This window comes from Leptonotus elevatus, chromosome 17, assembly GCF_054856555.1.
Source record: "Leptonotus elevatus isolate MCC_2025b chromosome 17, RoL_Lele_1.0, whole genome shotgun sequence".
In the NCBI taxonomy this organism is placed as follows: Eukaryota; Metazoa; Chordata; class Actinopteri; order Syngnathiformes; family Syngnathidae; genus Leptonotus; species Leptonotus elevatus.
In genome coordinates, this window is record NC_141255.1 from 9,292,342 (window position 1) to 9,319,496 (window position 27,155).

Sequence of the window (27,155 nt, forward strand, 5' to 3'; positions counted from 1 at the left end):
ACCTCGGGTTTATTCATGAGAAACATGCTATTTTTACATAGCGAAATCAAACTCTGAATGGGGCGCAATTTTAAACTCAGTTTATTAAGGTTTTGGGTTTTACTAAATGAAGAATGAGCATTTCGAACACCTATACTGTAAAATCCTCCATAAGAGATCAATTCAGGTTAGTTGGATAGCTAAAGTAGATGAACTATTCCACTTGGGTTTTTAGGGCGAGTGATGCCGTTTCAAATGTCACAATAATTTGGACGAGTCATCTTGGACAATCGCTTGTGATTTCGGCCCATATCGTCTTACTAGTGTATATTTTTTAACTGAATCTTGTCAACCAATTGGAGAAGCGCTTCCCAGGGTAGCAGACGACACCAAAGAGGCCGGGAGAGATGTTAAGACATGATCAATTTATACCATTTTAATTTAAAAAATTCCTGACACGAAACTCATCATCCGATTTTCTTCCTGGTGAGTTGTAGTCAGTTTGAAGTGGCTGTTCCAACCAGACTTCACATTTTGACGGATTGTCATTTTGGGGAAATCTTGTCACGTCGTTAGTTTTATGGTGAGTTATCAAATTTCACCGCCATGTTCCGCCTACAAAAATATAGGTAGCAATCGGGAAATTTATCTGTAGCAGAAGCATTGGAAATGGCCAAAGTGAGCCCACAGAGGTAACTGCTGAAATCCTTTTTCTTCTCAATTTGGTGATTTTGAAGCATCTCTCATTGATGGAGGCTCATTGGTCTCACTGTGAATCGCCGTCCTATTCCTGGTTTGCTAATGAACAATCATTGGCAGGGCCGAATCCCCTTTCAAGTCTTTGCTAATTGGAATTATGATTCGGGTTTCCGGCGAGGATCGCAGCCCAACATGCGATGCCAGTCAGCCAACAGTTCTAATTAAGCCGCGGCTCCTCTCCCTTTCTTGTGTGCCTAAAACCCCCTTTGTGAGCGCGCACAATGTGGAGTTTGTTTCCCTCGGCGTCACAAAAGACAAATTTTTTATCACAATACCGCAGATAGCGAGCGGAAAGAAAACGCCGGCATTTGTTCCGCCCATTTATCCCCACGCTGTTTGTTTCCTCATATTTATAATGGGAGGTCAAAGTGGACGTTTTTAGCCGCTTGGTGAAACTTCATCAGTATCACCCCGCTGATATGGCATGGCTAAAAGATGTCAGAAAAGGTTAATGGCATTGCCTAAATGCTCCTTTCTTCCACTTGAAAATGCGGCGTGGTTATTGTGCAGCGTGCATCGGGATTAATTATCACCCAGCACAACCCAACCTCACCCTGCACGTTAAATATTCAGAGAGGAAATGGCCCCCTTTCATGCAAATGAAATTAAACATGTCAGTCAGCGGGATTGTATGAATCCGGCTCTCCCTCCAACTCGGAATGGAACTGAAAGTGGCTTTATTGGCGCTCTTTGATTCATGTGCTTTCACGGCCCCGTCGGGCCACTTGGAAATGCTGATGAATGACGCCGACTTTGGCTGTAAGTTGAGCTCGTATCAAAGAAACTTTTAATGGAGGAGCCACGTGCCAAAGGGTTGCGTGACGCCGGGCACGTCGCGGGTCGCACACTGGCCCGGCTAGAAATGACCAAAAAATCGACACGAATGCTAACGCCGGATCGGATTTGCGGAGAATGGAAATCCACCAGGCTGCTACATCCCTGCTATCGGATAATGGAGGTGAAGCAGCTGAAGCTGTGTGTGAACAATCGCTCCTCCTTTGTGCAAGAAATAATATCTTAGCCCTTAGACAGAGTGAAGCAGCATGTGGGTCCTTATCCAAGGTTATTTTTTTAAGAATAAGAACTTTCACACATTTGAAGAGACCCAAGGCCGCTCAACAATAACTCATGGGGGTAATTAAAATGTATCTGTGGTTGTGTTTGTGTGTATCCATATTTCTGAACATATATTTATATTATATATTATATATTTTTAAATGTCCTGGGAAACAGCATCACAGGTTTTACTAGGAGTATATTGTGAGTTAGTTTCGAATAGTTTTACTTTCGTCATCATGTGGCATCTCAGGACATGACATCAAGAGCACAAAAATATGAAGCTATTCTATGAATAGGTGAATTTAGTCCACCGTGTTGTTGCAGTACCTCGCACGCCGACAATAGGGCGAGCGATGGCGATTTGGCCAGCCGTGACTGTGAAAACGCCATTACCTTCACATCACGCCTCAGTCACTAGCCCATTGTGCCACCACGCACCCCCACCACCTTCCCCTCCGCCCCCACCCTCACCGTATCAATCGCCCACCGGCTCCCTTCAGGTCTCGCCACGCCCCAAACGATGCAGAATCAACGTCACGGCGATATCCCGCACTAATTTGCGGGATCGGCAGAGGCCCACCTGCCCGTCTGTTTATCGGCAAGTCCTGCGGGTTAATTTGCTCCTCGCTCCTGACGCCGCCGCACACACACAAACAGATGAGGCACTTTAGATGGTCGGCATTACCTAATGGCCTGCCGCAAAGTGATTGATAAAAGGAGGCCAGTGGCCCCCGCAGGAGGACAGATGGAGATCACCTAACAATAAATCTGACACTCAGGCTTTTTCGCCATCATATTGTAGCTTGTGGAAATAAAAACAACAGTATGTGCCATCCAGTTCACTCGCAAATATTGAATACGTAGATACATTATACTCCTGTGAAGGTAATCAATTATTTTGATTTTTTTTTTATAAAACAACCCCCCCCCCCCCCCCCAAAAAAAAATAATGCAAAAAAAAAAGAGCTTCTTTTTTTTACTTGGAAAAATGCTATATCTTTAGCATTTAGCCCACAAGTATGATCGAATGAATTTCATAGAAATACGTATTTCGATATATACATAATACAGGTTTGTAAACTCGTTTGAACGTATTTGCAATTACTTTTGAATATACTTCTATGCTCATTTCTAAAATCATAATGTCATGACGTATTGACCGTGGCATTAATGAAAACTGCAGGCATCATAAAACCATTTAAATTAAGAATAAACAATGTGTTCTTCAAATGTATAATCTAGGCCAAATGCTTAAAAAAATAAAAATAATAATAATAAATGTTTGTAACGTATTACGTAGGTATACGTATTTACATATATGTAACATCCGTAATACGCATTTGCACACTTTGGTCAAACAAGTTTGCAAATACGTTTGGAAACTCATTCTAACACGTTTGCAGTCAATAATGTTTACTCCACATTGGCAGATCCACAATGGATGGTTAATCATGTTTCGACCAGATGTGCAGGGGGAAAAATGAAAAATGCTCAATAGTCCACTTTCTTGTTTGTTTACCCTCACACTGAACGCCATCTTCTTTTTCTGTCTCCCGCAGCACCGCCAAAGTTTTTACGAACGCCCAACGATCAAACGGGCGTGCAGGGTGGCGTGGCCTCCTTCATCTGCCAGGCCACGGGTGACCCGCGGCCCAAGATCGTATGGAACAAGAAGGGGAAGAAAGTGAGCAACCAGCGATTCGAGGTATTAGGTCCATTGTTCTGATGTAAAATGCTCGCTGACAAACACTTGCACTGCTTTTGGGCTGCCGCACACGCACGCACAAACGCAAATCCATCGCTCAAAGCTGCCACGGGGCAAAAGATGCGGGGACTTTCATGTCATGTTCATAGCATTAAGCATTACATAGCATTAGCAGGAGAGCTCCATTGGATTCTGAGAAATGCTAATCATGGGGGGAGTGGCCTGTTTGGGCGCCGTCACGCGTTAGGCATAGTTTATAGCAAGGATTAGCGATGTTCTATACCAATTTTTTCATGTAGCCATTTTCCTAATCGCAAAAAGTTGCATTTTATTTTATTGGTGTGGTCAGCATTTCCTGTCACTCAACAGCAAAAAAAAAAAAAAAAAGTACTATATTTTTTTAGTTACACAATTGAATATTTTCTTAGAAGTTAATTTTTGTCGATTATAATTATTTTATTTTCTAGAAAGGTTACACCGTTGCGCCAACACAACCTAGCATTAAGCTAAATAAAGTGCTGTTTTTTTTGTTTTTTTTACTGTTTAAAAATATTTGTGTATTAAGTTATGATAAGGTTTTATTTGATATTTTTACATGTTCTTTTTTCGGTAATTAGGTCCTACATGGGCGTACACCCAACATCTTAAAAAAAAAAAAATTAATAAATATTTTAAATTGGTTATTTGTATTACATTTTAAAATAATACTTTTATTTCTTCTTAAGACACATTTTTGAAATAGCATTTAACTGTCTCCTTTTGCTCGCTCCATGGCAGCTTGCTCCAAATGTACACCACATGGACAAACGCAACCATATTTGGCCACTCCATATTCTCTTTCCACTGGTTTGGCTCTGAAGCCTGTCGGCGATTATTCGTTTGTCCATATTGCGTACTGTATACCCGCGCATCCTCATCCTGGCTGAAACGTAGATCGGCTCTCCATCCCCATGCGAAACGTGCCGCGGCAGAGCTCTGATAAGACTTGTATTAATTTCCTGCGTCGACCCTCAGGACTCTCAGGCTGTCGCCGCAATGGCCTTAATGTCTTATCAGAGTGGATCGCATGGCTTGTTGCGCCGCATACTGACGTTCATCCCGTAACACAAACATTTCCCTTGCCTTCCGCCCACCGTCTGCTTTCAAGCATGGCCGAAGAAATGTTTGAAATTGCATTAAATGAGGCTATCCTTGTTGAGCGTGTGTGTCTGTGTGTGTACACTAAAAAAATGTGGATATTGGGATTTTGCATGAAATGTAAGGATGAAGCTGAAACTCACTATTACATTTATTAATGAACTTAATTTGATCTTCTCGAAACCTGTTCATTGTTTCAGTACTTTTTGAGCGGAATGGCAAAATTCTCAACAGCCATTTGATGTACTGAAGTTTCTGAAGACATCCATTCACACAACTTGGTGAAATTAAGTTCACATGTACAGTTTAAATAGCATTTCAGGTTTATCCTGAAATTTAACCTGAAACCCAATTCCCCTATTTGTGATTAGTGTACCTGTATGTGTGAGCGGGCGAATGCAGTTTGGAGTTTTTATTTGTTCAAACCCAAGTTTTGAGTTATGACACAGGGCTTTCTAGACATCAGTGAGTACCCAACGCGGAGCATGACTACGCTACAACTAATACCGTCCTGTTTTTGTTTGTTGGTTTGTGTGTTTTTGTGGGCATTCTATGTTGTCCGTCCGATAAAATTGTCTCTTTCTGTGGCGCTACGTCAACTCATGGTTCAACCGAATTGCTGCTCAGGCCACCGTTGACTGTCTGTTCTTCGTCTCTGTCTGAAGTCCAGTTGAAGGGCCATGCGGAAAAGGACAAAAAGATTAAAAAATAGGCAAAAAGACAAATATATTTATTTATCCTAATGTTTTCCTCATAAAATTCGGACATTTGCCCTTTAAAAAAAAATGCAGCAGTCATCTTTATTCTCTGACATTTTTCTTGTTCATCATTAGCCTCGACATTTTGACTTTTTGTATTGAAAATTGTTTTTTTTATTCAAACGACACAATTGAATCTATCCACTTAGAAATAACTCGAGATATGTATGAAAGTGTCTTTTATCGGAGAGATATATCCAAGAATGAAATGGCACATTTACATTACTGACAAGTTCATTCAGTTTCAAATGTATGTAAAATGGCAACAAAAATGTCATTGCATCATACTGTGTTGAATTGAGCCTGAGCCGTACCATGTCAAACCGAATCTTTTCCCTTTCAATATGGTTATTATTTTTGATGAATAAATGGGGCTGATCTTTCAAGCCGACCATGTTTTTAATCTAAAATATAATTATTTTTTAATGGAAATAAAGATGTTATCGTCGTGTTACCATTTATGCTTTACACTGTAGCTTTAGCTGTCAAACAATTATTTTTAAATCAGATTAATCACATTTTAGAATTTTGATCAAGCATGATTAATCACTTTATTAAAAAGCCTTTCTATCAAAAACATTTCCCCACCAAATTTGAAAAGACGTGATGTGCTTTTTTTCCTCTACATTTTATGTTGAGGACGTCTTCAATGTGTTCTTTTTTTAATCAGCTAATTACTTGCATAATTTTAAAAAAATGACTCCAATATTTTGAAATGAACAAATATTCTTATATTTATTTTATATTATATTAAATATTCTTTAAATATTTATTGCTCAAACACAACTTTTGCTACCTATAACGTAACCATCCGCTGTCAAGGTAAAGGATCATCTGCGCGGTCAAAATTAATATTGTAATTAATCTGCGCTAATACATAATGAATGCGATATTTTTGTGATAAATCAATGCATTAATGCTTTAACTTTGACAGCATTGAAGTTTTTTAATAGAACTTAAATCTTGTGGGAATTCCTTTTCAACGTGGCCCTCATCCTCCTTTGTTCCATTGACACGCATTGTTCCAGGATGTTCAGTGTTAGCTTTAAGAGTGTGGGACACATTGCAATTGACATTGTTCACCCTCCAAACTATCTGTTCAAAAAGTGCCCATTCTTAAAGTTTGACAAGCACTTAAGAGTATGTCATTGACATATTACACTTAAATATATAATTCCAGACTAGAGTGTGACACTGTATCGCCATCAAACGTCTCAACTGTGTTGCTCCCGCATTTGTTGTACCTCCCCCCCACCGCAATTCTCCTTTAACACACCGTATCTCTCGCACCTGCAGGTGATCGAGTTTGACGACGGCTCCGGCTCGGTGCTGCGCATCCAGCCGCTGCGCACCCCGCGCGACGAGGCCATATACGAGTGCGTGGCTTCCAACAGCGTCGGGGAGACCAGCGCCACCACCCGGCTCACCGTTTTACGCGGTACGTCCCCCGCTGGCTCGAGGAAATCGGACCATAAGAGCAGCGTTTTTTATTGATTTAACTCATTGACTGTCGTGAACGTTTGTCATTGTCGACTCAAATGAAACCGTTCACTGCCATTGACGAATATTTCAGGCATATTTCACAAGGTGCAGGGGGAGGGCCTCGCCCAGTTTATCTGTGAATATTTAATTGATGAATCACTGTAATGACAAAATAAAAACTATTAATAAAAAAAAAGATATATATCTTGTAAATACAACATGGCGCAGATGCCCTGGGATGTACTGTATCCCCCGCAATGAACGGGGTTTCACTGTATGTTGCGCAACGTGATAAGTCCATTAGCCGTTTAGCCGACTAAGTTTCTTCTGGATTTGAAGTCATTTGCATACATCCTGACACAATAATTAAGATGCCAGTTAAATTATGCAAATAGACGTCTGTTCCTTCACCGGCGGCAGTTTTTAATGCTTTCAAATTAGCTGTGCTGTGACTTGACCGTGTGAAGCCAGCCAAGACTGCTGCTTTTTTGTACAGAAATGATTAAAAAAAATACCCCCCGCCAAGTGTGAAGGAGGGGTTATGGGATAGGGCTAAGATGTGTAACAAAAACCCGATTGAAAGATTAGATTGTTTCATCCAAGTTTGGTCATGTCGTGAAAGTGGTATTTCAAAATATTTGTACTTTAATATTTTTCTTAACTTTATTTAGTAATATTTATGTATTAAGGTAAACTTAGTTTTTTTCTAAAGATCCTATAAATTCTCATTTGATAACTTCAGTATACTTGTTGCTTACTGTAGCAACATTTTTGAAAGAAAAAAAAACTTTTAATGTTTTCCAAAGCATGCGTTTTAGTGTAAATAGCACTTTCGCAAAATCTGGATCGTTCAAAACTTCTTTCAAATTTTATTTTATTTATTTTTGCAAGGAAAAAGGTGTGTTATTCACAGCATTTTACAGTAGTTGTTGTTTCTGCACACTTAAGTAAATCCCTAACACAAACAAACTAAAACTGATTAAAGCCACATTCATCCTCAGATAATCCTATGTCGCATATTCACCAAAATGCAATTTATCTATTATTCCTAATCATTATCTGTTCAGCGACAGGTGGAATGTTTTCTGAACTGTCATAGCTATGAATTACAATGCATGGTAAAAATCTGTATTGAGCAAACTTAAAAACAAAATATCTCAAAATCCTGCTCAGAATTTTTTTTTTTAATGCCTGTGGACCAGTGTTATTGAGTCAGTATTCATGAAGAAGCATGATATGCTAATTCTCAAAGGGGTGATGAAATAATACCCTTCCCATGCCCCCATGCAAAAAAAAAAAAAAAGTATAAAGGTCAGCCATTTTGTTTGCATCTCAAACCTGACTGGAATGACTTTGGAGAGCGGCCGCCTGGATGAAGTGTGCTCCATTTTGTGCCACAATTACACAAGGCGTCAAATGAGCTCCTATTGAGAGCAGGTCTGCGTCAGCCCACCCGCCTCCCACCATCAGGGTCTTATCTCCCCGGCGAGCCAACAAAAGGCCGATGGGAAGGGAAAGGGGACACGTCCACATCGCACAATATTTTGCACCTTTCACACATGCAGTGCAGATATTACACGCTGAAGCTACTCCTGCCGGCTCTGCCGCCTACTAGCATTAGCATCTTTATTACCATTTCCATTTTCCCATCATTGAAGCACAGACGAGAGCAAGACCTGGAAAAATTTGTTGCATCTTTTGTGCACATGAACACAAATCTCTGTATAAAATACCGATTACTTAGCTTGAGCTACCAACAATAGTGGCCTTTTTTTGTAGGAGAGCAAAGGTGCAGGAAGGCAGAAGCCTGAATTTGAACCTTCAGCTTCTTTACTGTGAGGCGGAAGAGTAACCAAAACAACAAGAATCTGGAGAAATAAAGTGTATATTTTCATACAAACTAAACAAAAAAAGCAAAAAGAAAGCATCCACTGAGGTCCCAACTCTTAGCTAGCTGCGGTTCCGGAGAAATGATGTGTGCATTGGGCTGTTGGAGTTCATGATTCAGGCATGATTAAGGATTTATATTGCATCCTCATACCCCCATTATGCTGTCAACAGCCATTTCCTGCCTGCGCGCACACACACACACAAATAGCAACAAACTTGCGTTGCTCTGTACAAGTCGACAGGGAGAGCGGAAAATGAGAAGGCGCTCTCCTGTGACGGAAAAACAGAAAGCATCAATTCCATTTTGCCAGTGAAGGGTGAGGTGGGGGTGGGGGGGGGGGGGGGGTTTGTGCTGCCGGGGCGGGGGAGTTGTAATAACGCAAAAAAAGCTTGGAGGTGGATTGTTCTGTGTACAATGGACAGAGCGGCGACATGAGCGGCGATTATTCCGAGACAATGAGCTCTCTTTTGTCACTATTTACCAAACGGGAAGAGCAAAGCAACCTCGTTTGTATCCCGGGGAGACTAACAAGATGGAGCACCTTGTTGTGAAACGTGCATTCTCACGTCAGCTGACCGAATATGTTTGCTTAACCTGCAAATATGAAATTGCATCGTTGCCAGGTTGGGCCAGAAAAAAAATAATCTAGTAAAATAAAAGCTAATAGTCAAAATCAAAAAAACTAAATAATTAAAAGTAATAATTAAAAATAACAGCTTGAATCAAAAACAATTGAAAATATTTTTTCCAAAGGTAATTTTTTTAAATTAATTACTAAAGTATTTTTTATTTGACTAAAAAAAACAGAAAAGGAAAATTATTAAAACTAAATTGTAATGTAAAATAATCAAAAATCTTGTAAAAATGGAGCTAAAATAAAGCAAGAATATATACTTAAAAGAGCTATAAAAAATGCATCAAAGAAACAAGAAAAACTAAAACAAAATGAAAATGAAAAAATCTGAAAACACAGTAATGTCTAAAGATGAACTAAAATATTTTTTAAAATCCATAAAGTAATTTAGGATGAAGAAATTAGGAATGGAAAATGTTTTTTTTTAAATAAAAAAATCCAAGAGGAACTAATTAAAACATGCAAGAAGAAATGAAACAAGTGTAAAAAAAAAGAAAAAAAGGGTACTTAAATAAATTACAATAAATGTATATATAATATAATACTGTTTTTTTTTAACTATTGAAAATTGTAACAGATTTTTTTTAAGTGACTTCTAAAAAATCACTTAAAATAAATTAACGTTTTAAAAAAAATCTAAAAATAAGTAAAAATACAAATCAAATGATTAACAGAGGAAAACAATTTAAACTAAAAAGAGCAATGTAAAACAACTAATAATAAATAAATAACTTTTAAAGAAAGTGAATTAAAACAAAAGCTAAAAAGTGAACTAACAAAATTTTTGGTTTTTTTAAATAAACTACATTTGTAGTTAATTACACTGTTTAAAACAAACTATACTATACTATATATATATATATATATATATATATATATATATATATATATATATATATATATATATATATATATATATATATATATATATTTAAACTTAGTAGTAGGAAAATAACTCGGGATGAAGGAACTATGCATCGAAAATAAAGAAACTTTTTTTATGCAATTTTTTTAAGTGGAACTAATTAATAATGTGAAAGAGGAAATGAAACAAATCTAATAAAGATACAGAAAAAATAAAGCTGCTTTATTTTTGAATAAATACTACTAAAAAGCATACCACAACCGTCTGTTCCAAAAAGTTCCGTCAAACGTCCAAAATGAACAAGTTAATCATTACTGTAATTAAAAAGATGGAGACCTGCTGTCCCTGCAGAAATTGATTTCCTCTTTGGTCAAAAAGTGTGTGTGTGTGTGTGGGGGGGGGGGGGCTCTTTGAATATTACATGGTAAATCAAGGCGGCCCAATCAGTATCTGTAAGCTACGGCGAGTGATTTAAAACCAAGCGGCTGCTGGCGAGATTTATGTCAGACATCTCCGTCGCTGGGAAAAACATCTGCCAGAGCTGCAAAGGCCTCTGGACGGAAACCTCAAGCCGGCACCCGTCACATTATTATGGAAGGTGCTACCTAAATTTCATAGAACATGCTGACCCGTTGAATAACCTACGGTTGGAATACACTTGATAAATAAAAACATCCAAGGATCTTTATTTTTATTATTATTATTGTCAACACTTTATATCCAGGACATACAAAAAGAAAAATATGTCTGGCAGACAATTAAATGTAGAATTATAATATGCGCTTCGACTCAAACGTTGGGACAATTCGTTATAGGCTGTGTTTTTGGCCTTCCGTGTTTTAGGATCCCAAATCTCACACTAATTGAGCTCAGTCTTTCTTTGGTCTGGAGCCTGTTTTTTTTATTTTAGCTGGGCCTAGCGCGGTTTCCAGTGGTACTGCGTCACAAATTCAGCACGGTTGTCACGCCGCTGCCAAGTAAAGAAGCAGTGACTAAATAACGCCTCAAGGTACGGATATAAGCCAGCGCTGTTTGGTTACACATGTTGTCCAGTCGGGAATCAGATTAAAGAGCTTCTGCAGCCCAAATAGGACCCCTGGGGGAGCAGCTCTGGGAAGATGCCGCTTAAGTAATCCAATAAGAGGGAACAAAATGCTCTGCGCTACGCTCTAATAAAGCACACGGAAGTGTGTCGACAATTCAATCTTGGACCGCGGATGGGGGGAAATAAGCTGTTCGATATGTTCCAAAACTCCGGACAAAGACGTTAGCCTGAGTTTTCCTAGTGCTTTGAGTCAACAGGTGTAAAAGTTGCTAATGAATATTGCTGCAAATGTGCCACAGTTGGCTCAGCCGGCTAATTCCAATTTGCTGTAATCTAGTGTTAGGAGGAACAGGTCCGCTCTTAGCCTAAGTGCTATTACGCCTCGCCAGCATCGGGCTTTCTAAAAGCTACTTTGGTAATTTCCTTAACAGATATGATTTCTTTTTTGGCGGGGGGGGATAACTATGGGACTTTCTACCATCTACTTAGATGTAATCCTAACGTGTTGGACGCTTTCTGTGAGAATGTTGAAACGGAACAAATGGCAGTGGATAGAAAGGACCCTTTAGAAACCAAACAAAACAAGCCGACCTTTTTAATAAAAAAAATGATAAATCTCTTGGCACGCCACCTAAAGTATGACTACTGAAATGATGCTGAATAACTAAATGTACTCACAAATTGACTCAGTGTAAAGTGTGGACCTATTTAGCTGAACACAAAGCTCCCATAAAGCCTCGGTCCATGTCAGAGTCTTTTTGCCGTCTTTTGGGGTCACGAATCGAGGCAACGTATCAGACGCAGACAAGTGCCTGCAACATACATATGGAGACAAACGTCTTCATCCAAGTTGACTGGAAAAAAACCTCCCGGCTGTGGACATGTTAATATTTGATCAGGCTAAAAAGCTTTCTTGGGGACCCATCATTCATGCCTGCTTGTATCCCACAAGAACGTGCACTAATGGAAAACAGGATTACTTGAGGCCAGCCAGAGCCTCATATATATATATATATATATATATATAATATATATATATAATATATATATATATCCCATAAATAGAAGTACCGCTGGCTGTGGCGGTGTGTGTGTGTATATATATATATATATATACATATATATTTATTTATATATATATATATACATATATATTTATATATATATATATATATATATATATATATATATATATATATATATATATATATTTATATATATATATATATATATTTATTTATATATATATATATATATATATATATATATATATTCGTTTTGCACCATTTGGCCCAATTTCTTAAATTTTGGCGGTTCAGCCGAAATAAAACTGACCTTGTCCTCCAAGGTCTGAAAAAGTCAGCCGCTGTCCTCTTCTGGTGAGATGACTAATAAGCTTTTCATTTTTATTTGAGCAAACTACTTCATGTGCAGTTAAAACAGCCGATTTGTATTGTTTTGCGGATATTGTCCAATATTTTACAATAAAACAAGTTTGCTAGCTGTAGAAAAAGCTGTTTTGTGAGTCCTCAAACTGAGGAACGTCCGACAATGAAAAGCTATTATTTCTACAGTGTAGGAAACCGGCGCTCCTATTTCATTCTAGGTCATCTAATGCATTTGCAAGCCATGAAACGAGCCAATTCCAAACGACGTCCTTGTTAGCACTGTGGTATGATTCACTTGATTAGCACTCCAACCCCCCAGCCTACATTCCCCTATCTCCTTTTGGATTTTTGAGCATAGAAAGCGCTTTGATCAGTGTCCCTCAACTTGAAGTGATACGCTTCTGCGTGTAAGGCGGAGAAATTGCTTGCCGCTGTCACACTCGGCGGGTAATGTTTTCTGGCCTGCTTTTTGCACCGGCTTAAATCATATCAGGGGAGGGGCAGGGAGAATCAGATTGATTCCTAAACTGGGCAAGAATAACCTTCAGGGCAGATAAGGGTGGAAAGCAGTCTAAGAATGTAAGAATCCATAATCCGGCATTCTTGGCTGCAAAGAGTTTGCAAACAATGCGTCTCGTCACACGCTTTTCTCCAGCAAGTGACCTGTGACAGCCTCTACAGAGGCAGGCGGGGATTGTAGCCACTTAAATACTTCCAACAAATACTTCTTTTCAAAAAGCCTGCAGGGATTCTCTATGAAGAGTAACCTCCAGCACGGGGTGAAACGTCTTGTTCCACGATAGGGAAGAGAGAGGGTCAAACACAATCCAATTCGTGTGCAGCAACCACGGAACTAAAGTCACAATTTGACGGGGGTGGGGGTGGGGTGGGGGGGGGGGGGGCTTTTTACAGCTTTACTTGGAAAACAGAGGAAGAGTTGTGAGAGCTTGAAATGCAGCGCTTCCAGCTAGAACACCTGTGAAAACACAACTCAACTTTCTGAACTCTACTTTTCATTGCAAATTGGCTATGTGCACACACCTGTTAGCGATAAGACACGCAGCTACTGTGAATGCACCCAGAGATTTGGTAAAGGTTCCAAAATCAAAATCCACAACACTCTTTTGGGGAGTCGAGTTTTGTGACTATTGGTTTCAGAAGCAGGATCCCAAACAGTGAGAGGCCAAAAGGGCCTCGTTCCAGTTGTTCCAACCTTATAGACTAGTACTTCTTGACATTAACCTACAGAGTAACTGCATTCTGATTACTTGACTGGGAGTAGTAACGCGTTTAGATGAGTCGTTTGCATTAGATTAGTTGTTACTTAAAAATGTGCATATTTTGTCACGTTACCGGCATCACAGGTCCAACATGCCAACTGCACTCTGCCGAGCTATGATGAATTCAGGCGAAAAAGCGACCAAATCACTCAGTCCAAAATGTTGTGTTCCAAGAGGCCGGTTCCTTTGCTTTGGAACACCCTAACAGGAGCGACTTGAGCGCAGTAATTTAATCAGTTTCTCAACCAGTTATACGACAACAATGCGTAATTCCCACTGCACTCGATAGCACAGTCAACGTTGTCGTACACGGGAACTGAGAGTTCACCTCCATAGTTTGCGTATGAGTGATCAATCGATATAATCTTCTAATGGCTTGGAGTTTATGTCCAGTGGCCTTCTGTCATCAGCGGGAATCTGCTCGCTGAGGTACTTTTGGAGCCAACGTCCCTTTCACACTTGGCACCGTGCACTCATGCGGCCCGCTAGCGATGCCAGTGGCTAATGTGTGCAAATTGTCATTGGGGGTCTTTTCATACCAAGCACCAGCGCTCAGCAGTTTTATAGAAGGTGACTTCAGCATTTCTCTACCTTCCATCTCATTTAGCGTGTGGAGCCATTGTTGAATATACAGTATGGATGTGTAAAGCAGCAGCTGCCCTTGTCTTAAACTGTCCTTGAGATTGCAGTGCTTAGCAAGCTCGAACTACGAAGAGGAGGGGGGTGGGATTCCGCTCCCTGTTAATTTCAGCTTTGACGAACAGCTATTTTAATTTGAAGCTTTACAAGCTCTACATTTGAAATGATAACTACCAGCTCACGAGTTTTAGCCAAAGCTAAAAGGAACGTTGCAGTCTGATTCCATTTCAGTGTCTTGGCCTTGTAGGGGGGAAAATCTGACACAGCTTTCGTGACGCGCCTCAGCTAATCACGCCGCACGCCAGCGAATGTGTTTAATTTCCCGTCCTGTATTTATCATCGCCATGGTAATTCACTTTGTAAGGAAAGCGAGGGGGACGGGATACATTGCTTGTGCCACCACGTTCCCGAGCGTCACGTCACCATTTTGTGGTCGAAGCAGGCTCTAAATTACATTTTCGGAGCCAGCACCATCACCATTTGTAGCACATCATTGGCTCGCTTGGAGGCCTATCAACTTCCTGCTTGGGGGTAAAAATAAGGGGAAATGAAAGCTGTGCGGACCACTGAACGGGCCCTACCTTTTTATGGAAAATCTTGGAAAAGATCATCAAACTTTGACACACTGTGCTCTGTTCTCATTAAATGAAATAGGTTTAAAAAAAAGTTTGGCAATTTTACATCACCTATCTGTCTTGGTTTGCTACTTGGGATTGGGATTCATCTGGACCAATTCCCAGTTCAATTATGGCCAAGCGGGGTATATCATCATGAATAATTTGAGTCGGGTGTTTGTCTTGACCTCTGCCAAACCCCTAGGGTTCAAGCAAACTCAACTTAAGAACCCGTGTTCTCGTCAGTCAAATTGCAAGTAGAATTCAACTAAAATGAATGACTTCCAGATAATGTTTCCTGTGTCCTGTTATGATGAACAGCTGTATTCACTTTCGTGTCAATTGGTCAAAGTGGTCTTGGGTAGATTATTGTCTAACCATCCAATTGCTCTATAACTATAAGAGTTACCTTGTAAACATTTTGCTTGGGAATCTAATGTGTAGTTTGGCTTGTTACATCCAATTATTACATTGGACGCACAGTGATGGAGCTTGCAGCTCGCTTCTGGCAATGAATCGGGTTCACATTTGTCTAACTGTAGCGTCAAGTAATTGCATTTTGAATCAGACAGGTCTGATACTGTCCGGTGCGGTCTTTGTACACGACAAACACTGCCCAGATTGGTTCAGGCAGGGACACCAGAGTTGCTTGGAGAAAAAGTTTGCGGTTCAGTCTGAAGTCACTTACTCGTAAACAGGTTTTTACTTCTCCGAGATTTATCCATCTCGCTGGCTCGCTATGCCAAGTACCCAAAAGCATTGTTGGAAGTCGGCCATGATTGTCATTTGGCGGCGTGCAGGCGTGGATGGCGTCTCTGCGAAGCCTCTTTCCAAAGTGACGAAAATGCTTCTGAAAAAAGATGCCAATTAGCCGTATCGCAGGAATGTAGCAGAACACGTATGCATAACAGCAGTTTGTGGAACGCGCTACTCATTCCGTAGGAAAATAAACAGAAGAATTGCAAGGTTTGGCTTTACCTTAAAAAAAAAAAATGGTACCGGGATTATGCACTTGAAAGCCCAAACACATCCAAAATCTGAAGGAAATAAAGTGTGTCCTTGGTTCGCCTGGCAGCAAAAAGCCACCTGCCGTCGTAAGTGAACATCAAAAAGCGCTTGAGTTGGAGAGTTGGCGTCGCCATGGTGCCCACCATTAAAAGAGTAATTTGGGGGAATTGGCCGCATTTGCTGTCTACTTCCTTGGCTGCGCGCTAGTGAAATGTGCTTTAAAGAAACTATTTTAAGATGTTTCTTTGTCTAATGACTGAAAGTAAACAAATTTAAACCTACAGGATCTGGAATCAGTGCCGTAACAGCACCCACTAAAAGACTTGGTATATGGGAATAATACAGAACTTTGCTCTCTGAAATTTGGGGTTCCAACTAGGAAAGGACCACAGAACCAACTATTTTCATAAAGTCAGAAGCAGTGAATTCTCTAAAAGAAGCTCAGGTCAAGAATTATGACACAGGCGATTCAGGATTTGAGATCATTATGACACTTGCAAAAATCCAAATCCATGTACAGACAGCCTTCGTTTTAGTCCCCAAATTTGTCTGACCTGTGAATTGTGTGTGTCTCCCCAGAGGACCAGCTTCCCCCTGGTTTCCCCACTATAGACATGGGCCCGCAGCTAAAAGTAGTAGAGCGAACTCGAACCGCCACCATGCTCTGTGCCGCCAGCGGCAACCCGGACCCAGATATCTCCTGGTTTAAAGACTTCCTCCCCGTCAATACCACCAACAACAACGGGCGCATTAAACAGCTCCGATCAGGTAGGTTTCTTCTTCCGTCATCAAATATGTTCTCGTCGTCTTCTATGTCTCTCTTAATTTGACTTCCCATTTGACTAAACTTTTTTGTAGGTAATGGCATTTTTCACGATTTCCTGTTCTATTCTCAGTGTACCCCACTGTGTCGCACTTTGTCCTCTGGTGTTGGGATTCCTCTCCCCTCATGTGTTGGCTATAACTAATTTTGGGTTTTCCTTTTGGCTGCGTTGGTACCATGTGTTAATTTTGTTTTTGTGAGTCTATTCTCTTTTGGTTTTGAAGTTGTCTAGGAAGTTCTAGGATCTTCTTTTTTTTTGTCTGTGGTATATGGACCTTTATTAGGAATCAGATTTGAAGAAAGAATAATGGTCTATATATCCAACTACGTTTTATATCTTTGTTTTAATTTGACGTAATCTACACTCTCAGAAAAAAATCATCTTTAGGGGTACGACAACTTGACACTGGGATGCCATCCTCACCTGACACCCTTGGAAACGAATCTATACCCATTTGGCCTTGAGAAATTTACAGCTGGAGTCAGATGAGTAACTCTATGGGGGCACATAAGTAAACACTGCTCTACCTTTTTAGTACCGCCTTTTAGGCTGCTTTCACACTAGCAGTTAGGAATTGTTCGTTGACTTTCTATGGTAACCAAGTTTGACAACCATCTCAACCTCCTATGGTACTCGTACAGTGGCTCTTCACCTTGTTGGAGGCACTGAACCTCACCAGATTCTTATGCACATTTACCAAACCCCTTATTGAAAAATAAAGTATGATATTTTTTTTTTTTCATCGAATCTGGCTCTCTTCACCATGTTCTTGTATTTCCTATCTCCATGCAACTTAAGCAAATGTTCCTTTAGTTGTGCTCGACTAGAATTGTGCAACTCGTCATTGCAAAATATGCAGTTAGGACGCTGGCTCCCGTCACTCAACACAACTCTTTAAAACCACCACCGCCGTTGCAGGGGCAGAATATACAATGAAAACAGCAGAGGATCCTGAATTGAACCCTGTGGAACACCATATGTTCCGTTATACATGTGATTTCATATTGCACATATTTGTCCGACCACTTTCTTTATTTTGCTCGACAAAGTCTGAAGGGATTACAATAATAAAGAAATCCCACGATGTACCATCACAACAGCCACAATTCAACTACTTAGCATACCAAAATCCCTGCAGCACAGATAGGCCAAGAAATGTAGCGTCCTGCAGCTAATGATGACCAGCAAGGTGTATCATCATGAATCATTTGAGTCAGGTGTGTGTCTTGACCTCCACCAAATTCACCTTACCCCTGTGGTTCCACCAAATCCAGGTTATGAGCTACTGTACTAGTACTACAACAAACCCATCAACTACCCAGGGTACCCCTATTTCTGACAGTGTACTGAACCCCCGAAACCACTTGTGTTCTGCAGCTTCAATGTGCCAGCACCTGGCAACGGGTGTTTGACCACCTTGTCCTTTTTTTTGTTTCCAAGAGAACTAACTAACCCCACGCCATGATGATGATGATCAAAGCATTTAACAACACCGTTTGTTTACCAACAACTTAAGAATATAATGATATTCTTACGCTTATGTCTTTCTTCTCTCTATATGTTTTTTTTTTAATCTACAGAATCCTTTGGTAAGTGCTTAGCTCTAAAGCGCACATCACCCCCCCACTAATTCTCATGTTTCCAACAACTATTAAAATGCATGGCATGCATTTTACTAACAGATGACATTAGGCTTACAACTATTACTAGTAATGTTACTACTATTTGAGAGACACTTCCCTCACTTACACAGTGCTCACCTCACACGCAGGGACACCAGCTTTCACTTAGCTGACACTTTTTTTTTTAATGGTAAAAATCCAAAAGGCACAAAAGGACATGTTCAGCAAACACACAAGGCCTCAAGAGTTTTTCCCTTCACTAGATAGACGGTCTTCAGCAGCTCCTCCATGTGAAAGTTCCCGTGATTTCGCAATGCTGAATCCTGCACAGAAAGTTCTTATTCTCTCTCTTTCTCTCTCCTGTCACTTTCCTCCAGTATCTTCTATTTACTGTTGAAATTTTCTTCTTCCAACCCCCACCCCCCGAACCCCCCACTCCCTCCCCTTCCAGCCTCTATCTACACGTACTAATGCTTCTGTTTTCTAATCTTATTTGCATTCATATTATCCACCCAGGTGGTACGCCAATAAGAGGTAAGCGTGCTGAACTGACGCTCACAGAATGAAAACCAATCCAACGTTCATTCTTGCTGTCACCGCCATCACCGCGCTCACTTTCCATGTTTGTCCTGTCTCTCAGTCGCCATGGCATTCCCCTTCTGAGTTGTCCTGTTTTGTTGACTCGATTCCATCCATGTCCCCGTTCTGTTCCGCTTCCACGAGCCCACTTGTGATATGCTTGCCTTCGATTCCAACAACAACAAAAAGCATATCCAATGACAATTATTTTTGTCAAACTCTTTCCATTTTTGTTTGCCATATAGCAAATCATGCGTCCCTCTTTTTGTCCAACTAAAACAACCAAGCATTTTTTCCCCCCCTTAGCTGTTCTTGCTGTGGAGTCAACGCCCCCACCCAAAAAATCTATTTTTTCCCATTTCTTCTACTTGCTCTCCTCTCCTGTACCTCTACAAAAAAGCCCAAACAACCACTTTTTTGATAAAGTTTCTACGGTGCTTTTTTACCTCTTTCACACCTATTTTTCTGACTTTTCTTGCCTCTTTGGAGCTTTTGACTTTTTTTTATTTTTTTTGTCTTCAGGCTTTGGGAAAAACTGTAGAGTCGGACGGAGGGAAGCGGATGCATTGGCTCAATTTTTGGCCATGTTGACCCGGGGAGCCGCAGCAGTTTGTTTTTGTCTGGTCAATGTGACACCACACTGCTGATCCCATGGTGGATTTTTATGGGTGTCTTTTAAAGCTCCAAAAAAAAGCAGTGGTTGGTTCTTGTTGGCTCAGGGGCCCGCATTTTGAATTTTGTCCTCTAATACACTTGTATTTTATTTTTCAGCTAAGGGTTGTCGCAAGGTTGTAAGTTGCGCTGACATGCATTTCTTGCCAAGATTTGCATGTCAAAAAAACTACAAAAAGTTTTGTTCCAGAGGGTTATGTGTTGGATTTGCCTTGCATTCTCCTGCAATTGCTCTTTTTACACATATGTGAGAAGCAATTTTGTTTTTTATTTTTGCACAATGCTGCCCTTTTTCAAAAAGAGAAAAAAAAACAGATGGTACGCGATTTGTGATTGAATATGCTAAAAAAAATCATTCCGAAAATTTCTTTCTTTCAATTGTCCTTTCTTGTTCTGCTGCTTTCTTCTATTGTTAACCTCTTTTGTTTGATCCATGTCTCCCTAAAGCAGTACCACTCATCCCCCATATTGACCAGTCAAGTTACATGTTGTACACCAGGGCCTTGCCCTCTATAAAGCATATTTGCATTGGCGTTAGGATGAGTGTCTTTCCAAACTCATTTTTGTAATTCTGTGTAGTTAAATATTTCTTCAAAAGTTTCTTGTAATCAACCTCCAAAGTCAAATGTGCTTAAGAGCGTCACACTTGGGCAAAAACAAGTTGCACAATTTATTATTGAAGTATAATTATTATTATTATTAATATATATATCTTTTTATTTTTTTATCATTATTATTTTTTAAATAAGCATGTGGCCACACATTTTGGCGTTAAATGTTTAATTTCAACCACCAACGTGCATATTTTAGCCATGTCTGATTTAAATGGAGGTCAGTGTTGGACTTGATTTGTTTAGTGTTAAACCAACTCTGCAGAGAGTTAATCCAAGTAAACTATACCCACTTGATTAGAATTTATGTGTTAAGTTAAGTTCACTGTTAATCAGAGTTTTTGTGTTGTTATAGTAACAATTGAATTGTTTTAACACTTCTGGGTTGTTAAGTCTCAACTCCCTTAGTTTTGTGAAGTAACTCTGTTACAGTGTAAAATGGTTAACTATTTACAGTAGATGGTGTTATTTCAACTCTGTAGAGAGTGGAGCTATATTAACCCGGGGAAAAAGTGTTGATATTGACTCTGTGGGTCATTTTAACACTCAATCAATCAACCAGAGCAGGCTGCTACATGTGATCAGATAATCATAATAGTCTTGTGACCTTGCAGTTTTTATTAGAGAGAATTTGGCAACAAAAATAATTGAATCGAACCATAATCTCAAAAGATGTCCACAAATCTCTCCAGACTGCATCAAACACAATAATGTGCAAAATTGCTAAGAACACAGTACACACTGAAAACTGTACTTACTGTACAGTTTGAATTGACATTGATAAGAAGGCGTAACCAATGGCGTTGGACTTTGGAGGTTCCGCTGTGTGCGTCTTCTCAAGTCTTGCATGATGACCACTTGCAGCTACTGGGCTGTAGGCTAACTCGCCAGTGGATCAAACAAATGACTAAGTAATTCCTTCATATTTAGTCATTATGAGCGCGGCTAAAAAAAATACATTAAAAAAAGAGAGAAAAGTTTGTTGTGGTTTTGTTTTGTTTTGTTTTTGCATGCATTAATCCTCCTCTGCCCGCCCTGTCTGTGATTCCCAAACAGGAGCCCTGCAGATTGAGCAGAGCGAGGAGTCGGACCAGGGAAAGTACGAGTGTGTGGCCACCAACAACGACGGGACGCGCTACTCGGCGCCGGCCAACCTTTATGTCCGAGGTACGACAACGCTGCTAATTTGTTTGTAGATAAAGCCTACGGAGGCCACATTCTATGTTGTAAGTATCTTTTGAATTGGATTATTTTTTTTTTTTACTTTTACCCGCACTGATGTGTGAACCTATACAGTATCCACTCTGCTCCACTTCTTTCCAGCCCTTTTCATTATCCAGTTGGCGAGGATTGCTTGTTGTTTTATCAGAATTTTTTGGTCCTCTCTATTCCTCCCCCAACATGAAAAGAACAGCAAGGAATTTAACATTGTTTCAAATGTTCTTGTTGAAGGCAACTGATGGATATGTCAGTGGCATCGCTGAAGAATGTTTAAGGGCTCGAGCACGGGTGTTACTTGTCCAGAAGCTAAAGCGCCTTTCAGGAGGCTTTAATAGACTCTAAAAGTCATTTACTCATTCACTGCCAGCTTTTTCCAAGCGGAGTTTCCCACGTTGCCAGACTTTTTAGAGCATTTTGACTAATCTTTCAGATCGGATCAAGCTCCCCTTCTTTCACAATAAAGCCCAAAAGCCAAGAAAATGGAGAAGAGGAGAAACAAGCAAACTGACTTTGAATTTAATATTTTTTTGTTTTTGTGACACCTCAAACCACAAAACAACAAAAAGAAGACTGGGAAAGGGCTTTTGGTGGCAAAATATGAATTTGTTTCTAAAAAAACAATTCATATTCTGTTAGAATATCACACACGCAAAGACAAAAGTGTTGGGACACCAGGTTAAGAGAACATAGAGGTCGTAGTTCATGTTCTTCCCCTCCAAATGAGATCGGTTATTGTATTTCAGACGCTTGATCGAATATCAAAAGGATTGTCTCAATACTTGTCTGATGTTCTGACTTGAATCTATGCTGACGAGCATGAAAGTAATATCTAATGTCATTGATTTGAGCGTTTCAAGCAGGGTATAGACGGCAAAGTCCTTTGAGTTGTTTAATCTGGACGCCTGTTTACTCTCCCCCTTGTTTTTCTCCTTTATTCTTTGTGTTCATTTTTTTTTTTGTACCTCCAAAAAATCCTCCATCTCCCCTTCAGAGCTGCGAGAAGGTTGGTGTGTTTTCTTGTTCTCCAAATTCAGCAACGCACACTTCATTCAGAGAAATGCTCAAGTTGTTATTGTTTCAATGGTCAACCACTGGTCATTATTGGTCCGCACTGGACCAATATTTGCATCTCATTTGCATGTTGTCAGTGTTCCTGCTTGGCTTCCGGTAATCCAGGGAAATGAGCCTTTGGCAGAATGAACGCAAGCTTCCCGATTGACGTTAATGACGAATGTGTACTTGATTGTAATTGGCACTAAATGCGAGCGTTAAGTTGTAAACGCAACCTTGCCCCCCCGAGTGATTGGAGGGAGGCTCCTTGAAAGAATAGCGGCTTATTATGATGAGCCCTCACAAATGTAATGATATTCAAATGAGCGGGATAATATTATGTCTGTGGGGAAGCGCGCCCACGGCGTCCAATTGGATATTAATTAAATTTGGAGTATTTAATAATGAACGAGCAGACCGAGCTCAGTTTGCGATTCAGTACGGGAAGTAATGGTCAAAGATGGAAGGCAGCCATTTGCACAGGATGAGCAGCAACACTATTTATTTTGAGTTAATGTGCAGTATCTATTTTATTTATTGGTGTATTTTTTTGTGACCAACTTTCTGTTCACTGTTTATTTTAATGTCATTTTGTCATGAGTTGCATTCTTCCACAAATAAATAGAATGTAAGAGTAAAAGTATCATTAAAGAAATGTCAATAATTCAGATTGACTAATTTACTGAAGTATTATTATATTGACATTGTGATTTTGTATACAAGTATAATTATAATGCAATTATGTAAGTATAATTCATGAAAAATGCCCTCATACTGTTGTTGCCATTATCATTATTGTCATTGTTGTTATGATCCTGATGGTGATCATCACACCAAATTGCGTGTTCAATGCGCCTGCATGCAGCACTGCGTCGCTCATCAGTCATGACATGTCCATCGCGGAAAAATTCTCCCGGCGCTCTCCCGCCACCTTCTTTTCAACGTGCTCCTTGTGTTTTTGTCCCATGGCAGTTCGCCGGGTACCGCCGCGCTTCTCCATCCCGCCCACGGACAACGAAATCATGCCGGGCGGCAGCGTTAATATCACGTGCGTGGCGGTGGGCTCGCCCATGCCGTACGTCAAGTGGATGCTGGGCGCCGAGGACCTCACCCCTGAGGACGACATGCCCATCGGGCGCAACGTCCTGGAGCTGACCGACGTGCGGCAGTCAGCCAACTACACGTGCGTGGCCATGTCCACGCTGGGCGTCATCGAGGCCGTGGCGCAGATCACCGTCAAAGGTACCCCTCCCGAGCTCACTCGTTAAATTACAAATTACAACAATCCCAATCTAGTCCAAATACTACTACTACTTACTTCTACGTTAATAGTTACTTCTACTACCAATACTCCTCATATAAACTCACTGATACAGATTTACTAATTATAACTAACGAGAAGTGCCTGGACTGCTATAGCAAATCCGTGTTCGCATATTAATTCACTAGTTAACCACAGAATCCTGAATCAAGGGTTACTAATTTAAAACAAGTCATAATCCAAAAAAGGAAAAATCCACTTATATAGCATTTTATCAACACCATATCTTGTCCAAAGCGCTTCACCAAGCCTTATATTCACTTTTTTGAAAACATATATGCCAAGACATGGATGTGGCTGACGTGCTAACACAGCCGCGTCAACATACATAAAGGTTTTGCTTTTTGCTTTAAAAATAGCTTACTTTAACCTACAGGATCCATCACCATACATTGGCCAACGGCAGAACCCAGGAAGTTTTTTTCTCTTTTGGCAACATTTCAAATCCATCCGTGTCTTCTATCCATGTCAAATCTGTCGTACGAGCTAGCGCTAAGATAACCTGGGACAGTTCATATCTCCGGTCCAGCGTCCAAGTTTGCAAACTCCCTTCGTGCTAAGACAGCATCAGAGGCCTACAGCGAAGACATTGATACACTGCCTCGATCTGCTTTATTGTTTGATTGTGTCAGTTATATATAATGAAAATGGTAAATGGAACTGCTTTTTATACAGCGCTTTATCTATACCATATGATGCCCCAAAGCTCTTTACAATGCCTCACATTCACGTACACAATCGCACACTAGTGGCCGGCTGCCACCATGCAGGGCGCTGCCAGCTCCACTGGGACAGGTCAGTGTCAAGGACACTTCCACATGTTCAACAGGGGTGATGATCGAACCCACAACCGCACAGATGGAAGCTGATCACTCTACCACTGAGCCATGCCGCCCTTGCGGCGGAATAATTCGTATAATACTAGTACTACAACTATGACTACTAAAACTGCTTATTCCTACTTAGTACTACGAATACTACTGTCTACTATCTACTATCACTACTTGCTACTGCCACCACCACCTGCTTTTACTAATAATAATACGCCGACCAATACTGTTAATAGTCATACTTACCGCTACTTACAAATTTACTAATACTACTGTTTTATTGTTACTTACTACTAGTGAATACTATTACCACCACCACCTACTTACCACTTACATCAATGATTATAGTAATACTTGTTTCTTATACCACCCATTAAAACTGTGAAAAAGTATTGTTGTTATTTTTATATTAGCTTGTTGTCATAATACGGTATTAATGTAAAAAAAATTGCTAGTAGCAATGAATACAAATATCCCATTAGTCAATTAAAGAAATAACAAAAAAAGTAATAAATCGGTATTGGGTCAAGCTTTTAGTCCATAATGTATCTGTGGCATAGTTGGTGTCCACAGCTTCAGAGACAGCCAGCTCACTGTGTCAGATGGCAGCAAATCGAGTTTGTGGCTTATCTCGCAGCTGGAAGGCGACACAGGAGGCAGGCCTGAGCGTTTGGTGTCCTCTGCAGGCCCGGCACTTGTTATCTGAGTGCAATCATATCGGTGCCGCACAAGTGCGAGGACAATACGGCATGCGGGCGTCGCCGCATGCACACAAGGGACAAGCTTTTCTTGTTGCAGAGACATAACAGAGATATTAGTCACAATATAACAGTCTGACAGCGGGAGGCCCCTGTAGCATACTTCAGACGGCGTATAAAGACAATCTATTGCCGGTATGTTCCACCGCGTGAGGAATTAAAGCCATAAATTCCGCCGCTAAATTATTCAAGTGATAAGCAGCTTCGTGTCGGAGATGAACAACGTGGTTTCAAACACGCAGCTTCGTATGCACAAGCGGCTGGACTGGGCTGGCTGTATGAACAATATTTCCTCGTTATGTAATGGTTCACCTACCCCGGCCTCACGAAATATCACAGAATTTTGTAGCATTTATATACTGTAGCAGAAATCCACGCTATACTACGGAAATGTGCAGTTAATGGCAATAATTTTTTGACAATGTAGTTTTTATTTTCATTCTCTTTGGCTCCGATTAGCTATGTATTTTCTATGAATTGTATCCTCTTAATTGAAAATTCAAATTGAAAAGTTCTGCTTAGTAAGTTTTAATATGTTTAAAGAATTGATATCCCGTGTCAGATTAATATCCCGTGATAAACACTATTTCTGCAGCGTTGCCGAAGACTCCTGGCATCCCGGTGATTACCGAGCGCACCGCCACGAGCATCACCCTGACGTGGGATTCTGGCAATCCCGAACCCGTGTCCTACTACATTGTCAAGCACAAGTCCAAGTACTCGGAGGACTCGTACAAGGAGATCGACGGCGTGGCGACCACGCGCTACAGCGTGGGCGGCCTTAGCCCCTACTCGGACTACGAGTTCCGCGTAGTGGCCGTCAACAACATCGGCAGGGGCCCGCCCAGCGACAGCGTGGAGGCCAAGACGGCCGAGCAGGCGCCCAGCACAGCTCCGCGTCGCGTTCGGGGACAAATGCTGAGCGCCACGACGGCAGTCATCAACTGGGAAGAACCGGAGGAGGCCAACGGGCAGATTATGGGCTACAGAGTGTACTACACTCTGGATTCCACGCTGCACGTCAACCTGTGGGAGAAGCAAATCGTCCGGGGGGCTAACTTTGTCACCATCCAAGGCCTTATCCCCAATAAAACGTACTACATCAAGGTGCTGGCCTTCACTTCCGTGGGCGATGGACCTCTCTCTCCGGATCTGCAGATCATTGCTAAGACAGGAGGTGAGCTTGCTTTCATTTCCTCGTCGAAAACTATTTTAGTACAAACATTTTAGTCACAGACGCTTCAGAAAATCGGTTCCAGTTTTTAAGGGGCTGCAAGCGTCTCAGGGCTGCCAACAAACGCTAATCCGGAGAACTCCAAGAACAAGAAATGCAAATAACTTGTTGTTGACTCGCAGTAAATAACACGTTGTCTTCCGACTTAATTAGCTGTGATATATAGCTACGGCTATTCTGGATGACAACA

The 27,155-nt window shown here is 40.7% G+C and overlaps 1 protein-coding gene across 23 annotated transcripts in view; it reads left to right on the forward strand.

Annotated features, from left to right (window-relative positions):
• The window catches only part of ptprda (protein tyrosine phosphatase receptor type Da), a 236,499-nt gene that overhangs the window by 180,486 nt on the left and 28,858 nt on the right, over positions 1-27,155 (forward strand). For 5 of the 23 annotated variants that reach the window (XM_086058898.1, XM_086058901.1, XM_086058902.1 and 2 more), the window contains exons 11-19: positions 3,357-3,505; positions 6,694-6,835; positions 16,823-17,011; positions 18,648-18,656; positions 19,206-19,223; positions 21,608-21,718; positions 22,764-22,775; positions 23,795-24,064; positions 26,327-26,908. In XM_086058898.1, coding sequence (XP_085915024.1) covers positions 3,357-3,505; positions 6,694-6,835; positions 16,823-17,011; positions 18,648-18,656; positions 19,206-19,223; positions 21,608-21,718; positions 22,764-22,775; positions 23,795-24,064; positions 26,327-26,908 — 1,482 coding nt within the window. The remainder of the gene's footprint in view (positions 1-3,356; positions 3,506-6,693; positions 6,836-16,822; positions 17,012-18,647; positions 18,657-19,205; positions 19,224-21,607; positions 21,719-22,763; positions 22,776-23,794; positions 24,065-26,326; positions 26,909-27,155) is intronic. The other 18 variants (XM_086058899.1, XM_086058903.1, XM_086058921.1 and 15 more) reach the window with 7 other exon arrangements.